The following is a 16,512-nucleotide window of genomic DNA, read 5'->3' as shown; positions in this document are numbered from 1 at the left end:
GAAGATACTTCGGAATTTGAGATGGACACGGCTGATGTCGCTGCCTCTGCCCCCTGAAGAGGAGAATGAATTTCTTCTGAGATGTGCTGGGCACAAGAGGTGAGCTACTGTGCATTACATGTATCAGAGGCAGAGTTGGAGGAACCTGATCTACTGCTAAAATGCCCCAGAAGGAGCTACCAAAAAAAACACTGGCCTATATCCTCAGACACAGAGGGGGAGGGGTGTAGTAATTGTAACAAGGTCAGCCATGTGGACCTCCTAGAATATGAGTTCCCTGTTTGGGACTGTTAACCTGGTGCAATCAGGGAGCCCTGGCTGACAGATATAAACAGGAGTGTCAGAGGTTCTGCTCACTCTGAGAGCTGGGTCTGAGGAAGCTGGATCAGTGTCGAGGACTCTCCGCATGTAAACAAAGGGTGATGGGATACAGGCTTCTGTGGAGTTATTTCAATATTCTCAGTCTATTGATTAGTAAAGGGATCAAGGGTTGCAAGGAGAGGGCTGGAGAATGGGGATGAGAAACATCTAGACCAAGATCGAATGGTGGAACAGACATGATGGGCCACATGGCCTAATTTTGCTCCTTTTTCTTATGGTCTTATGGAATGATCAGATGGTTTTGTAATACACACCATCCCCAAGACAAAACAGTTTTATTTAAACTGATCACATGCTGTCTGTGATAATGTCATTTTATGTTGCGAAAGCAACTGGAACCCAGTCAAGGATCAGTGAGTAAGCAGAATGTGACAACTTTCCAGAGAGAGGCCAGAGGGATCACATGCCACTAGTACAGAAGCGACGCTTTCTCCCCAATCCTGAAAATCCCCATCATCTTGACTCTGGGGGAGGGCGAGCGGAGTGAGTCTTAACGCGGAAATGTCAACAACGAAAGAAAACTCAAACTGGGAGCCTGACTTCTACCTGGTGACAAATGGCGTCACTTCACTCTGAGGAACATAATTGGCAGTGAGTTGCAGGAGGGCTATGGCTATTAAATAAAAACAAGACAAAGTACCCTCTTTCTTTAAAAAAAAAATAGCAGACTCCATAGATTACTGCAACATTCCCTACAATAAAACCCTACTTGTTTGCATCGAAGTGAAAAACCAACGTTGGAGAGAGAAATCCCCAAATCATTGGGTACAGACCCGGAACAAAGTCGTAATATGATCTCCCCGCCTACACCAGGTTGTTTGTAAGCAGGTAGACGCAGGAGTTCAGAGTAGAACGCTTTTTGTCTGTCGTGGGAATAATTTTGGAAGTAGCTGTGAAAATGAATCCCTCTTTCTGGACGTTCCTGCTGGCATGCATTTGCTTCCCGGCGATTGGAAATGGTAAGTCAGAGACAAAACTTGGTACTGAACTCTCAACTTTCCTGTTGTAGTTCTCTGTACACCGATTGCATTGAGAAGGTAAACTGCTCAAAATTGTCCGAATAATCAGATCGTTTCTTGCTAAACGGTGTTTCTTTGAACCAGTACCAGTAATCGAATCCAGTAAAGATTGAGCAAGCTGGCGTTAACAAAGGTTAAACAGTGTAAACGTGAAATATATTCGGGGTGGAGGGGCCAGGTAAGAGCCAGTCGGTTGGGACTGCCCCCCCCCCCCCCCCCCCGCCCCCCATCAAAATATTGTAGTTCTACCAACACGTAGGTGCTTTTTTTCGGTAATCTATCAAATAATTGCTTCATGGCAATGCTATTTATTTGTTTCCATTTCCGGCTTCAAGCAACGGGCTTAACTTTTTGTGTCCTGTAACGTGAGCTGGTAAATGTTGTCTCGCTGTTGGGACGGTCTTGTTGTCGAAACTCATTGGTGCAGGTCAGAAAATAAGCCAGAACGTGCAGGATTTCAGAGGAACCGCGCCCCCCCCTCTCCCCCACCACTGTAGTAGGAAACATTGCATTCCAATAGCATTCTTGAACAGTGGGCACCTCAAAACTTTACTACCCTAAAAACACCGTTTGAAGAGTGGCCTCTCGTGTTGGCCACGAAACACAATAGCCAACTTGCACATAGCAAGTGCCCATCGCACTACTTTCATAACGACTGGATCATCCTTTTTATTTGTTGATTGAGAGACTTCTTCCTTTCCTTTGCAGAGTTAGGAGTCCTTTCCAACCCTGGTGTTGAATTCCAAAGAAGTCCCCACTAATCAGTGCAAAATGATCCTTTGCATCCAAAGGGTGCCTTGGTTTTCTGCCTCATCCAAAAGCCTACACCGCTTCTAGTTTGGGGTTGTTTGCGGACATGCGTCGGGATTTGACCCCATAACCTCCTGGCTCGAGTCGAGAGTGTTACCAAATGAGTCACAGCCAATACCACAAAGTCGACCCAACTCCTGATCTACCCCTGTCAACTTTCCATTGGAAAAATTTGCCAAAGATCTGTTGCACATTCCAAACCCACGGCCTCTTTCATATACAAAGACAAGGGGAGCAAATATGTGGGAATACCACACCCTGCAAGTTCCCCTCCAAGCCACTCACCATTGGAAATATATCGCCATTCCTTCGGTGCCACTGGGTCAAAATCGGGAACTCCCTCCCTAACAACATTGTCTGCAGTGGTTCAAGAAGGCAGCTCACCATCACCTTCTCAAAGGCAACTAGGGACCATTAACAAATGCTGGGCCAGCCAGCGACGCCCACATCCCATGAGTGAATTAAAACAAAAAATGTGTACAGGAGGCGGCACGGTGGCTCAGTGGTTAGCACTGCTGCCTCACAGCGCCAGTATCCTGAGTTCGATTCCAGCCTCGGGTGACTACATGCAGTTTGCACATTCTCCCTGTGTCTGCGTGGCTGTGCTCCGGTTTCCTCCTACAGGCTAGGTGGATTGGCCATGCTAAATGTGCAGTTATAGGGTTGGGGGGGATGCTCTTCAGAAGGTCTGTGTGAACTTGGTGGGCCAAATGGCCTGTTTCCACGCCGTAGGGATTCTATGGTTCCATGAAAGTATGTGATTAGGCTCAACTGAGGTTGCCAATACAATAGATGAACAGGCAGTGGCTTGAAAATTGATCCTTGTGAATGGCTCTAAGAAGGAGTTGTAATCTCTGATTCCAAGTCTTCTTTTGATGAAGGGGAAAGTCTTGGGTGGAGAGAAGGTATTTTGTCACAACCTGTAGTTAAAGTAGGATCACTTAAGATGGGGGGCCAAGTCATTCATGTTGGGAAACTTAGATTTTTGCATTTTCGTTTAGCTGGCAACTATACCTAACAGGAATGAACAAACTCTTCGTTATTAAATAAAGCAATGCCGTGTTTTTTGGAATGTGTAGAGCGATTCAGAAGTGAGTCATATTGTTGTTTTGCGTGCTTGTCAAACTAGATTTTTGTTCCAGCATGTTGGCAAACATGATTTTCAAGTTGTCTCAGTTTTTATTCGGTTCACTCATCTCCTTTCAAAAGCTAAAAGGTTTCTTTAAGAAGATAGTCAAATAGGATCCTTGCTTATACTTGCCAGCTTTTTCTGCTTCCATTGGGTTACTATTGTTCAAAGCCTTGTGGTGTGAGGCTGATTTCAATTACGACCATAACATGGGCAAGTGCTAATGTATGGGGAGTTTCTAAATTGGGAAGTGGCACAGTTTTCCCAATAATTTTTCCGTGGAATGGAGCTAGGAGTTGGGGATGTTTGGGAGGTGGCACAGTATGGACTTAAGATGGACAGGTTGAATCTTGATGTTGCCAAGCGTATCAGAAGGTAGTCAGCTGTGGAACTCTGCGTATCCTTACGATGGTTAACCACTAATGGGGCAGCAAGGGATGTGCCTCCATTTAAAAAAAATTTTTGGAGCCTTTGCAACAGCAGAGCTTAGCTGAACAACGCAGCGTAATTAATGAGCGCGTCTTGCAAAAAGCAGGTATCAACAAAAGCTGTTTTCACATTGTGTGTTCAATAATGATCTCTCATTGTCAGCCCTGCACAGGGATTGGATGAAATGTCAGCCAGATAATGTAGCCAACCTGCATTTACAGTCTACGCATTGTTTGTTAGGGATTCTTTGGAAATGTTTCTATATTGTATGTGCAGTGTATATTGAAAGGGCAGTATACAAAAAAAAGCTTGCCTTCCTATAGTGCTCGTCACGACTTTGAGATGTCAAATGTGTTATATATTTGCAGTGGTGCGCACATTAAGGTACTCCAAACAGCACTGAGATAAATTGATTTTGTTTTTGAGCTTTACCCTCTTATTCAAGGGTGTTGACCCTCTGTGATAAAGTCCACTGTTAAATGTGATTATGGAATTTGTAGCACTTCAGGGCAATGATATGAAGCAAAGAACTGTGGATGCTGGAGATCTGAAATAAACAACAAACAGAAATTGCTGGGTGAACTCAGTAGGTCTAGCAGTAACTGTGGAGAGGAAACAGCTAATATTTCGAGTCCAGTGACTCTTCTTCAGAACGTATATGCCTACCTAAAAATACACTGCCTTCCGTGAGTTTACAATTAAGCATGCGCTCCCCGTTTCAATTGTGACCTTTAACACTGTGAGCTAAACTCCAATCTTTGTCCCAACTTCCTTCCATTACCATGAAGTAGTCATAAGATGGTTAAAATTCAGCAAATTCAATGGATCTATAGGTATGAGTGTGTAGGTATGGAAGGCAAGCTGTGACTTCACTATTATTTAATGAGCGGGGACATTTTTTCCCCTGAGGGTAAAGCCTGGTGTACTTGCTCCAGACAGGTTTCAGTTTCAACTCTGCAGCAGTGGTGTGATGTTTTACAGTTCACTCGGTGTTGCGTGTCAATTAGCAAAACATACTGTTAATTAGGTCACTTATTAAGAAATCTCATAGACAATCAAAAACTGAAACAATGATTTACACTTTATTGCATGCAGCAATCAAAATAAGACCCTTGCAACTCAACTTGACTATTACCCAATTAACCAACGGTAGAATTTAGCTACAATTCCAACCTGTCCAGGGTTCAATCCTTGTGCAGTGTGGTTCTCCAGAGTTCTGCGACTGAAGAATCCTGTAGTTGAATTCTTGTAGGATTTTCTGTCTTGTTCAGTGATGATCCTTCTGAGGTCATCAAGTCTGTAGCTAGCCTTCTTATCAGGACTAACTTCTCTGTTCCTTAATACATTCAATATAATCAAATACACATAATGTTATGGTTAAAAATACAAACTTGTCTCTTCCAAACCCACCATATTAGCTGTACGTTTGAAACATAACCTGTCCTGCCATTGACTCTTTAACTTCTTCTGCACAGCCATCATTTGTCCTTGTTGCATAAGGCAGCCAAGTTATTGAGCAGATGTTGAAACAGTTTATTTATGTAGCTTTGACTCCTCCTATGCCCAGGGATGGTTAATTCTCATGTTGCTCTTGATTCCTTTTATAACAGTTTGTCTTTGCCCTTTTATCTCAGGAAACAGTTTATTCCAGAAAGCGTTATTGCTAATTCTTTCAATCCCTGACAGTTATTAAATTTCAGAAGTTTACACATTGTCACACTGGGTTACTGAGGAATCTTGCAGATTGTAGCCCGTAGCTATGAATAAGCAAGTTAAAGGCTTAACAAGTTCTTCCATTGCATGACTGACCAGAAATCCCTTCAGCTCTTACAGCTGCCACTGCTGTACATTGGAAGGATCCTTTCTTGACCTGTTGTGAACCCACCTTCTTTGGCTGTCAAGTCCTGGAACAAGATTCGAACCTGGAACTCCTAACCTAGTTTCGGAGAATGCTATTCTGTGTGCCACAAAATGTCACTCACTGCGTTAACTACGCTTCAGGCTTAATTGATGCAAACCACTTTGGTGACCTCCAGAGTCTCGATTGGAGGCTATGTAATTGCAGATCCTTGCTTCCTACCTTCCCTTTTCATCTATCCAAGCAATATGTCTCAAACACACCATTTAGCTCCCACTGCTATCTGTGCACAATTTCCAGTCTCCATGTTGGCCATATCTTTGGGGACATGAATATTTACAGCCTCAATAGCACTCAAAGCGGGAGACTTGCTTCCCATTTCACTGGGCTCGACGCAAACAGCAATCTCTAAGCTGAGACAAGGGGTTGGGTCTGAGTGCTAACTCGGACAATAGAGGTGTCAGCCTTTCTCAGTTCCAGGCACCTGGTTAAATTCAACCCTTGCCTCCAATCCAGTACGCACAGCAGCCTAGAATTAGTTAGCCTTTTGAGTCAGCTGTTCACGAAAGATTGTGGAAAAGCCGTGGAAATTTTTTTTAACCTGCTTTTTTTTTCTGTTTGGTCTTTCCTGATCCAAAAATGCAACGTTGCCTTGTTGGTTTTCTGATGACTCTGACTCTGAATTTCATGCCAAACATTAGGTCAGCCAAGTCAGCATGGTGGCACAGTGGTTAGCACTGCCTCACAGTTCCAGGGACCCGGGTTCAATTCCACCCTCAGGCAACTCTCTGTGTGGAGTTTGCACATTCTCCCCGTGTCTGCATGGGTTTCCTCTGGGTGCTCTGGTTTCCTCCCACAGTCCAAAGATGTGCAGGGTGGGTGGATCGGCAATGCTAAATTGCCCATAGTGTTCAGGGATGTGTAGATTCGGTGGGTTACAGAGCGATGGGTCTGGGTGGGATGCTCTGAGCTTCAGTGTGGACTTGTTGGGCCAAAAGGCTTGTTTCCACACTGTAGGGATTCTATGATCTATGATCAAATCGATGGTTTTCACCAAATTTCAAACTAACAAGTATTGCCTTATTTAAAGGGGACACCATCCAGTACAAAGCAGCCCCCGCTTGATTGGTACCACATCCACAAACATCCCACTCCCTCCACCACCGACGCTCAGTAGCAGCAGTGTGTACCATCTGCAAGATGCACTGCAGAAATTCACCAAAGATCCTCAGGCAGCACCTTCTGAACCCACGAATACTTCCATCCAGAAGGACAAGGGGCAGCAGATACATGGGAACACCACCCTCTGCAAGTTCCTCTCCGAGCCACTCCCCATCCTGACTTCGAAATATATTGCCGTTCCATCACTGGGTCAAAATCCTGAAATTCTCTCCCGAAGTCATGTATGCAAAGAGTGGGAAAATGGTGTTGAGGTCCAAAATGAGCTTGATCCAACTGAGAAATTGAGCAAACTCAACCAGCAACTCCAGCCTCTTTTCTTCCCAGTATCCGATGCTCGTTCGACCGGCATTCCTGATTATTTTCTGCATCTGCTTGTGACATGTGACAATCTGTCTGTGTATCCATCACTTACCTCACTTACTTGTGGCTTTCCATCATTGAAAAAGATTCAATTCCGCACAAATCTTGTTCAAAATGATTCAATCCCACACATTGCTTCAAGCCACTGGGTTCCTGAATGCCTGCAGGACTGAAGCATACAGTTTCACACTTTGATTTACTGAATGAGTAACTTTTTTTTTGTTCTTTGGGATTGCAGCAAAACTGCAACTGGCTATTAAGGAACCCTCAGGACCAATCGTTGAAGGGAACGATGTAATTTTGCAGTGTTTAGATGATGGGCAAGACATGTCCAATTTCAAATTCCAGATGTATCATAAGGTGAGGTTCTTCATTGCACACACTCAGTGATGATTGCTTCATTCTCTTAGGAATTAAAATCCAATGTAACCAATCTCGTTCTTCACATCCGAAGAAACAGAAAGCACTTGTTTATGATAAGGGAGGCCTGTCAAGGTACAATGAGCTGTGAGGAACTGGACGGGCAGACACATGTTTCATTATCAGTAACGTGGCCGCAAGCAGGAGAGAGTGAAAGGAATTTTCTGTACGTAGCAGGAGGAAACATGCCAGGGTGCTAGGGTTAAATGTAGGGGGTGATGTGGATCAGTATCTAACCCCGTACCGTCCATGTTTGATGGGGGACAGTGTAGAAGGAGCTTTACTCTGTATCTGACCCTATGCTGTCCCTATCCTGGGAGTGTTTGTTGGTGGGTTGAAGGGGGGGGGGGGGGGGGGGGGGACAGGGGAGCATGTAGAGAGAGCTTTACTCTTTATCTAACCCCATGCTGTCCTTGTCCTGGGAGTGTTTGATGGGGGACAGTGTAGAGAAGGCTTTACTCCTGTCTCTAACCCCGTACTGTATATGTCCTGGGAGTGTTTGATGGGGACAGTGCAGAGAGAGCTTTACTCCATATCTAACCCTGTGCTGTCCCTGACGGGCGGCAGTGTAGAGGGAGCTCTACAGTGTTTCCTTTATTCTTTAATGGGAAGTGAGTGTCTGTGGCTGGGTCAGCTTTTGCTCTCCATCCCTAATTGTCCCTGAACTCAGTGGCTTGCTAAGCCATTTCAGAGGATAGTTAGAGTCAGTCACCTTGCTGTGGCTCTGGAGCAATGTATAGGCCAGGTCAGGTAACGAACGCAGACTGTCTTTATCTAAAAGGTGAACTCAATAAGAGTTTCTTACAACCCTCCATGCTAGCTTTGTTGTCACAATCACTGAAAGAAGCTCTATTTTCCAGATTTATTCACTAAATTCTTATTCCACCAGCTGCAATAGTAGGATTGAACCCTATGGTTCCCCAAAAAAACGAGCCTGAGCCATGGCCAGTCGTATTCCAAAACATCTCCCTGAATGCTGCAAGAGGGTCTGATGTGAAGTTCGAGGTCATATTCCCGTATTCTTCATCTTGATAAACATTGTCTTCATTTTTGTTCTTTAATCAAAAACAAATTGACCTCTTTGGAAGTGGGAATTTAAATTTTGTAAACTGATTTTGGCAGACGTACATGACCTAATGTTTCCTGTTTTAGTGGTTGCGATCCTGGTTCACTATCGATACCACCACTTCCTTCCGTTGCTGGTACTACAGTTTTAACGTCAGCAGAGATAATGGGGAACTTCTCCTTCGGGTGAAGCAGATGTACAAATGGCATGCAGGTCCATACCGATGTGTTTCCAATGGAACTGATGGACAGATCACCTCTGAGAATATGACTGTCCCTCTTCAGTGTAAGTGACTTCTTAAGTTTTCTCACCTTTACCTTTGTAGTCCCTTTCCACTTTCCACTTTCCTCTTCTCTGTTATTGTCTTGTCACTCTATGACTCTTTACTTCACTCCAACACTCTCGTTCCTCTTTTTTTTCAACTCTGCCATCCCTCTCCATCCTTTCTTCCACCGTCTCTCTCTCTTTCTCCTTCTGTCTCTCACTCTGTCTTGTTCTATCTTTCCATTTCTCTCCCTCTGCCCCTGTGCCATTCTCCCTTCTCTGTCTGATCTCATTTTCCTCCAGAACTCTGTTCCCGACCCACTGTCTCCATTCTGCACCTACATGCTGAGTCGGATGTTTGGCTTAACTACCCCTGTGAGATCTCCACACCTGCCCCAGCTCATTTCCTGCTGAAACCATCAATCTGTTGTTCTTGTTGACACTTTGCCACTCTAATACAGCCCCTACCTAATCAGCCCTCTTGTGCCTGAGGTTTTCCAAAGCTTGTCTTCCATATCCCTTTTCCGAGTCCCCTTTCCTGTATCACCCCTGTGGTCCCCGACCTATGCTGAGTTCCTGTTAAGCAATTTTAAAATTCTCATCCTTGTTTTCAAATCTCCCCATCAGGTCATCCCTCCCAATCTGTGTATTTTCCTCCAGCCCTAAAACCCCATGATTCATCTGCTTCCCTCCAATTCTGGTCTCTTGAACAGCCTTAATTGCCTCCCTAAATTTTTCCACCTCTCAAATACTCCTCAAAAATTGCCTCTTTGACCAGGCTCCTGATTGTCAGGTCTCAGTATGATGCTCAGTGTTTATGTTGTTTGGTAATTATTCCTGTGAAGTACTTCAGGATGTTTTACTTTGTTTAAATTTTTACGTAAATCACTCTTGTTTTTACAACTCTGTTCCTTTTCTAAATTCTTTTTCTCTCATTTATTCTCGCTTTCTTCACTTCTCACCCTCATGCACTTTATCCACTCTCTATCTAGCTATCTCCCTTATCCCTCTGTCTCTCTGTGTCTGTCTTATCCTTCTCTTCTTTACTTCACTCTAACTCTCTCTCATTCCTCTTTTTTTTCAATCCTCTGTCCTCCCGTCTCAATCCTTTATTCTTTTGTGTCTCTCTCTCTCTCTGCCTCTGTCATTTTATTTCTTTCTGTCTCCCTCCCTCTTTGTGTCTCTCTCTGTCATTCTGTCTCACTCTGTCTTGCTGTTCTCGTTCTCCTTGTCTTTCCCTCTCTCACTCTTTCTTTCTCTGTCTCTGCCTGTCTCTTTTTGTCATTCTCTCTAATTCTGTGTTTCGCGCTCTCTTCTTTCTTTCTCTCTCTCTGTCTGTCTCTCTCTCTCTCCCGCTCTTTTCCCCATTCCACGCCCTTTTCTCTCCCCCTGTCCCTTTTCCTTCCCCCCTCCCTGTCTTAGTGCGAATCTCCACTCAGTGCCTGGACATTATTTGGACAACGTGACCTTCAGGTGCCCTTCATTGGGCTTCTCACATGATTCTGCCACATTCCTCGCCATAGGCCCTCGCTACGATAAGACCCTGGCTGCTTTTCTCCCTTTGGTAATACCTTTCCGCGTGCCACTTCAATTTTTCACTTATCTGTTTCTGTTTTAAAGATCTCAACAGCATATCCATCTCTGAACCCGGGAGCGTCTTTGGCCGTTACATGAGAGACCCACGAGTTGTGAGGGTGATGCGAGGAAAGGATGTTGAGGTCAAATGTTGTGCAAGCTCTTCTGAGCCACCAGTGTTCCAATGGAAGAGGAAGGTACGGACAGGTTACAGAGACAGGAAGTGTCGCCTGACCCATTGGTTGACACAGGGAGACATAACCACCGTCACTCCACTCTGCCTCACCTCCACTGACTGTAACATCTTCCCTAGCTTCTCCCTCAGTTTTTTCATTCAGCTTCCTCCTTTAAATTCCACTGGTAGGAGAGACTGGGGCTTGAGGGCAGAGTGAAGGGGGCGATCCTTTAGAACTGAGGTGAGGAGAAGTTTCTTCAGCCGGGGGGGGGGGGGGGGGAATCTGTAGAATTCATTGTCGCAGAGGGCTGTAGAAGCTAAGTCATTGAATGTCTTTAAGTCAGGGTTAGGTTCTTGATTAGTATCATAAATCCCTACAGTGTGGAGACAAGGCCATTTGGCCCAACAAGTCCACACCGCCCCTCCAAAGAGCATCCCAACCCAAACCCATTTCCCATGCCTAACCCACCTAACCTAAACATCCCTGAACACTACGGGCAATTTAGCATGGCCAATCCACCTACCCTGCACATCTTTGGACTGTGGGAGGAAACCGGAGGAAACCCAGGCAGACACGGGGAGAATGTGCAAACTTCCACACAGTCACCCGAGGGTGGAATTGAACCTGGGTCCCTGGAGCTGTGAGGCAGCAGTGCTAACCACTGAGTCACCATGCCACCCTTGGGGGACCAAAGTTTACAGGGAGAAAACAGGAGAATGGGGTTGAGAAACGTTATCAGCCAATGGAGGTGATGGCCTAGGGGTATTTACCTGGATTAACAATCTAGTGAAATGTTCTGGGGACCTGGGTTCAAATCCCGCCATAACAGATGGTAGGATTTGAATTCAATAAAAATCTGGAATTAAGTGTCTAATGATGACCATTGTCAATTGTCAGAAAAACTGCCATCTGTACTTGTGCCATCTCTACAGGTGACTCTATAGACCCAAGGCAATGTGATTGACTCTTAACTGCCCTCTGAGCAATTAGGATGGGCAATAATGCTGGTCTAGCCAGAGATGCTAACATCCCATGAATGAGTTGGAAAAACATGCTCAAGTAGCAGGGATTTGATTGGCTGAATGGCCTAACCTTACTCCTGTATCGTATAATCTAAATAAACGTAGAAGTCACCATTGGTGGGCAACTGGTGGTGAGTTTAACCTGAGGTCATCTGAGGGGAGAGGTTGAGAAAGATGTGTCCTTCATGGTAACCTCAGCCAATGTGGGACTTGAACCTATGCTATTGGTGTCACTCTGTGTCCATCCAACTGAGCTAACCCACTTCACCTGGCCCCAAAAATACGCCTCCATTATTCACTTCGATCACTCCTTGTGAAAATGAATTTCATGTTCTAACCGCAGTCTGGGGAGGATGTTTTTCCTGAATTCCCGATTTGATTTCTTGGCCTCAATCTTACATTGACAATCTATAGTCATGCTGTTGATCACGGGCAGAAACATTCACTCTGAATCCACTCAATCAGAACCTTCCATTGTTTGAAACGCCCCTCAAACCCATCAGCTGCCTTCCCTTGAGAGAGCAGATATCCGATCTGTTCGTCTTGTTCAACTGGGCTAATGGGCCGAGGAGTGGCAGATGAAGTTTAACTAGATGCAAGTGAGGTGTTGCATTTTGGTAAGGCAGACCAGGGCAGAGATTAGCAGCTAATGGTAGGGCTCTGGGGAGTGTTGTTGAATAGAGACCTAGGGGTGCAGGTAGATAGTTGAGGGCACAGCCTTAGAGTAAAAGGAAGACCTTTTAGAACGGAGATAAGGAGAAACTTCTTCAGCCAGAGAGTGGTGAATCTATGGAATTCACTGCCACAGAAGGCTGTGGAGGCCAGGTCATTGAGTACATTTAAGACTGAGATAGATAGGTTCTTGATGATCAACGGTTACGGGGAGAATGGGGTTAAGGAACTTATCAGCCATGATTGAATGGCAGAGCGGACTCGATGGGCCGAATGGCCTAATTTCTGCTCCTATGTCTTATGGTCTTATGATTGAAAGTGGTGTCATGGGTAGATAAGATGATGACGAAGATGTTTGGCATGCTTGCCTTCATCGGTCACATCACTGGGTTTAGGAGTTAGGACATTGGTAAGACCACATTCGGAGTACTGCGTACAATTCTGGTCGCCCTGCTATAGGAAGGACGTTATTAAACCTGAAAGGGTACAAAATAGATTTACAAGGTTATTTACTGATACTGGACGGTTTGAATTATAAGGAGAGGCTGGATAGGCTGGGGGGGATCCTTTATAGGGGTTTATAAAATCATGAGGAGCATATATAAGGTGAACAGTCAGGAACTTTTCCCCAGGGTAGGGGAGTCCAAAACTACAGGGCGTGGGTTTAAGGTAAGAGGGGAAAGATTTAAAAGGGATCTGATGAGCAACTTTTTTTACACAGAAAGTGGTGCGTGTATGGAACGAGCTTCCAGAGGAAGTGGTGGAGGCTGGTACAATTACAACATTTAAAAGGCATCTGGATGGATACATGGATAGGAAGGGTTTGGACGGATATGGGCCAAATGCTGGCAAATGGGACTAGTTCAGTTTAGGAAACCTGTATAGCATGAACGAGTTGGGCTGAAGGGTCTGTTTCCGTGCTGTAGGACCCAATGACTCTCTATCATTCCCTAGTGTGTCAACCCACCCATTCCTGGGACCATCCTTGTCAATATTTCCCCGTGCTATCCCTGTCCTGGGAGTGTTTGATGGGGGACAGTGTAGAGGGAGCTTTACTGTGTATCTAACTCCGTGCTGTCCCTGTCCTGGGAATGTTTGATGGGGACAGTGTAGAGGGAGCTTTACTCTGTATCTAACCCAGTGCTGGGAGTGTTTAATGGGGGACAATGTAGAGATCAGATTATATACAGAATAACAGATACCCCGGAGTGAGGTGCAGACTGGAATCTAATCCAGATGTTTGAGGGGAGGGGGGTGGTTTATGTCTGTAATACTACCAGGAGTGAATCACGATGAAATCTAAATGAAGTGTAACTCTTTTCCTACAGGGTAATGAGTGGGTTTACCCAAACAGCAACTTAAAGATTGTGAAGATCACCCCAGAACAAGGTGGACTCTACACTTGCAAAGCCACTCACCCTTCAATCCCAAGTCTGACCCAGTCTAAATCTATTCTGATTGAGGTTGTGGAAGGTGAGCTAATCAGACTCATTAATTTTTAAGTTGTCCCTTTTTTTTGTTTGCAGTTTGTCTGATATTTTACCCCTCAGATCATGAATTCTAATATTTTCACAGCCCAAGTAATTCCTATCTTACCATGGAATTTAAACTCCTCCCAATGGCTATCTACCTTGTAACCTATCATAACCCAATACTTTTAATCCCATTAGGTGAGCTTGTGTTTTATAGGCCATACATCAAAGGAACAGTCCATTTGGATCAACTACTACATTCTGGAGTTTAAACTCCATTGCATCCTCCTGGCATCTTTCTTTAGTCTAAATCCTCCATTGTAACTTTCTTCCCTTATTTATCACTCGCTTGAATAGTTTCCCCTAAATTGTGATTTGGTACAGCCACTCTGTCTGGGAGGGAGTTCCAAATTTCTCCCACTATCTGGGTAAAGATGTTTCTCCTGGAATCCCCACTGGACTCATTAATCATTATCTTAAATCGATGGCCTCTTGTTTCCTTCTTCCTCCCTGTCTCTAGCCTGTCAAATCCATACATAGTTTTGAGTTTGATCTATTGTCACGTGTACCGCGATACAGTGAAAAATGTTGTTTTATGCGCTGTATGGGCAGATCATACCATACAAAGTGCATCACGGTAGCAGAACAGAGTGTAGCATACAGTGTTACAGCTGCTGGAAGGTACAGAGAGAGGGAGATCAGAATTAACATTTTGAGAGGTCCGTTTAAAAGTCTGATAACAGCGGGGAAGAAGCTGTTCTTGAATCTGTTTGTGCATGTACTGGAATTTTTATATCTTCTGCCCGATCGTCGTTTAACCCTCTTTTTGTTTCCAAAAGGGGGACCCCGGCCCGTCAGTCTTTGTCTGAATTGTACATCCACACATTTCTGGTATCATCCTTATAAATCTTCCTTTCACCTTCTCCTACACCCCTACCTCCATTTCATGATGTGAGCATCTAGTCTGACCATAGCTGGAATAGTGTGAACAGTTTTGCACCCCTTGTCTAAGGGAAAGATAGACTTGGAGAGGTATTAGAGGGCAGTCCAGAGAAGGTTCGCTTGGCTGATGCAGGTATGGAGGGACTGGCTGATGAGGGGGAGGTTGAGTAAATTGGGCCTGTACGCTTTGGAGTTTAGAAGATTGAGAGGTGGCCTTATTGAAACGTACAAAAGTATCTCAGAGGATTTGACAGGGTAGATCTGGAGAGGTTGTTTCCGCATGTGGGTGTGCCTAGGACCAGAGGACATCACATCAGAATGAGGGGCTGTATGTTTAAGACAGAGAAAAGGAGGAATGCTTTCATCCAGTTTTCTTGCAGTTGGTATATAATGCTGCTGCTAAACGTTGGTGGTGGAGGGAGTGGGATGTTTGTGGATGTGGTGCCAATTGAGCGGGGGCTACTTTGTCCTGGATGGTGTCAAGCTTGTTGAGTGTTGTTGGGGCTGGCCCCATCCAGGGGCAAGTGGGGAGTATTCCATCCCACTCCTGACTTGTGCCTTGTCGATGGTGGGACAGGCTTTGGGGAGTGAGGAGGGGAGTTACTCGCTGCAGGTTTCCCAGCCTCTGAGCTGCTCTCGCAGCCGCTGTGTTTATACGGCAAGTCCAGTGCATTTCCAGTTGATTCAATGGCATTCTGCTGATTTTCGTTTAATCACACCTACCCCTTGCAGATAAACCTCTCTCTTTTCCTGCCTTTCTTTACTTCAGAACCACTGAGCTCACTACAACTGAGTGACATGAACCTGATTTTAGCGATAGCCATTCCAGCTGGAGTCCTCCTCTTGGTGATCATTGGCATCGTTGCTTACAAGTGCAAAGCAAAGAGGAATGAGAAAGGAATGAAGCTTCTGTGAGTAACCCCATAACTTGCATTTCTTTAGCGCCTTTCAAAGCCACAGGATGCCCTGATGAATTTCACAGCTGATTGGAAGTGTTATAATAAAGGGAATGTGGTAACCAATTGGCACACAGCCACATCCCACACAAACAGCAACATGGTAATGTTCAGGGTTCTCTGGTTTTTTTCTGTGATGCAGGGTGAGGGTTGGCAAATAAAACGGATTTTGGTAGTTTGTGGTAACAGCTGCACTGGGTGCCAACAGTTACCTTCAGTCCTCCAGGGAAATGTCTCCACGAGATTGGATCTTTCACATCCACCCTGAGAAGGTCAGGTTGGCTTTGTGTCACATCTGAAAGACTGCATTGTTGGGGTGGGATACAGTGTTCCTTTGGGATTGCAATAGGACTGTGGGCTAGGAGGGGAATTCCCAATCCCCAGTCTGCACATTCAGAGGTAACGGCACCATCCACCAGGATTGTGGGTGTCACACGAAATGGCCCAAACCGTTTCTCTGAAACAAAAACGCTGAGTGAAATGAGACGCTGACAACAGCAGGACAGGTCATCCAGGAAGCTCTGTTGAGAGGTCAGTTTTGTTTTTTGAGGAGCTTTTCAAAGGATGAGATAGGCAGAGAGGTTCAGGGAGGGAATTCCAGAGCACAGGACCCCAGGCACAGCCGCCAATGGTGGAGCGATGGGAACTGGGGGATGCTGGAGAGGCCAGGATTGGAGGGGGGGTTACAGAGGTAGGGAGGGGCTGGAGGAGGTTACAGAGGTAGGGAGGGGCTGTAGGAGGTTACAGAGGAAGGGAGGGGCTGTAGGAGGTTACAGAGG

The 16,512-nt window shown here is 45.3% G+C and overlaps 1 protein-coding gene across 1 annotated transcript in view; it reads left to right on the top strand.

Moving 5' to 3' along the window:
* Positions 1–733: 733 nt before the first annotated feature.
* The window catches only part of si:ch211-79k12.1 (uncharacterized protein LOC568891 homolog), a 21,702-nt gene continuing 5,923 nt past the window's right edge, over positions 734–16,512 (top strand). Inside the window, exons 1-6 of the mRNA XM_048620557.1 lie at positions 734–1,340; positions 7,407–7,528; positions 8,741–8,939; positions 10,539–10,690; positions 13,692–13,836; positions 15,547–15,688. Coding sequence (XP_048476514.1) covers positions 1,280–1,340; positions 7,407–7,528; positions 8,741–8,939; positions 10,539–10,690; positions 13,692–13,836; positions 15,547–15,688 — 821 coding nt within the window. The 5' untranslated portion in view covers positions 734–1,279. The remainder of the gene's footprint in view (positions 1,341–7,406; positions 7,529–8,740; positions 8,940–10,538; positions 10,691–13,691; positions 13,837–15,546; positions 15,689–16,512) is intronic.

Source organism: Rhincodon typus, chromosome 47, assembly GCF_021869965.1.
Source record: "Rhincodon typus isolate 14 chromosome 47, sRhiTyp1.1, whole genome shotgun sequence".
NCBI lineage: Eukaryota > Metazoa > Chordata > Chondrichthyes > Orectolobiformes > Rhincodontidae > Rhincodon > Rhincodon typus.
The sequence above is the reverse complement of the archived record's forward strand: the minus strand, read 5'-3'. Positions and strand labels throughout refer to the sequence as shown.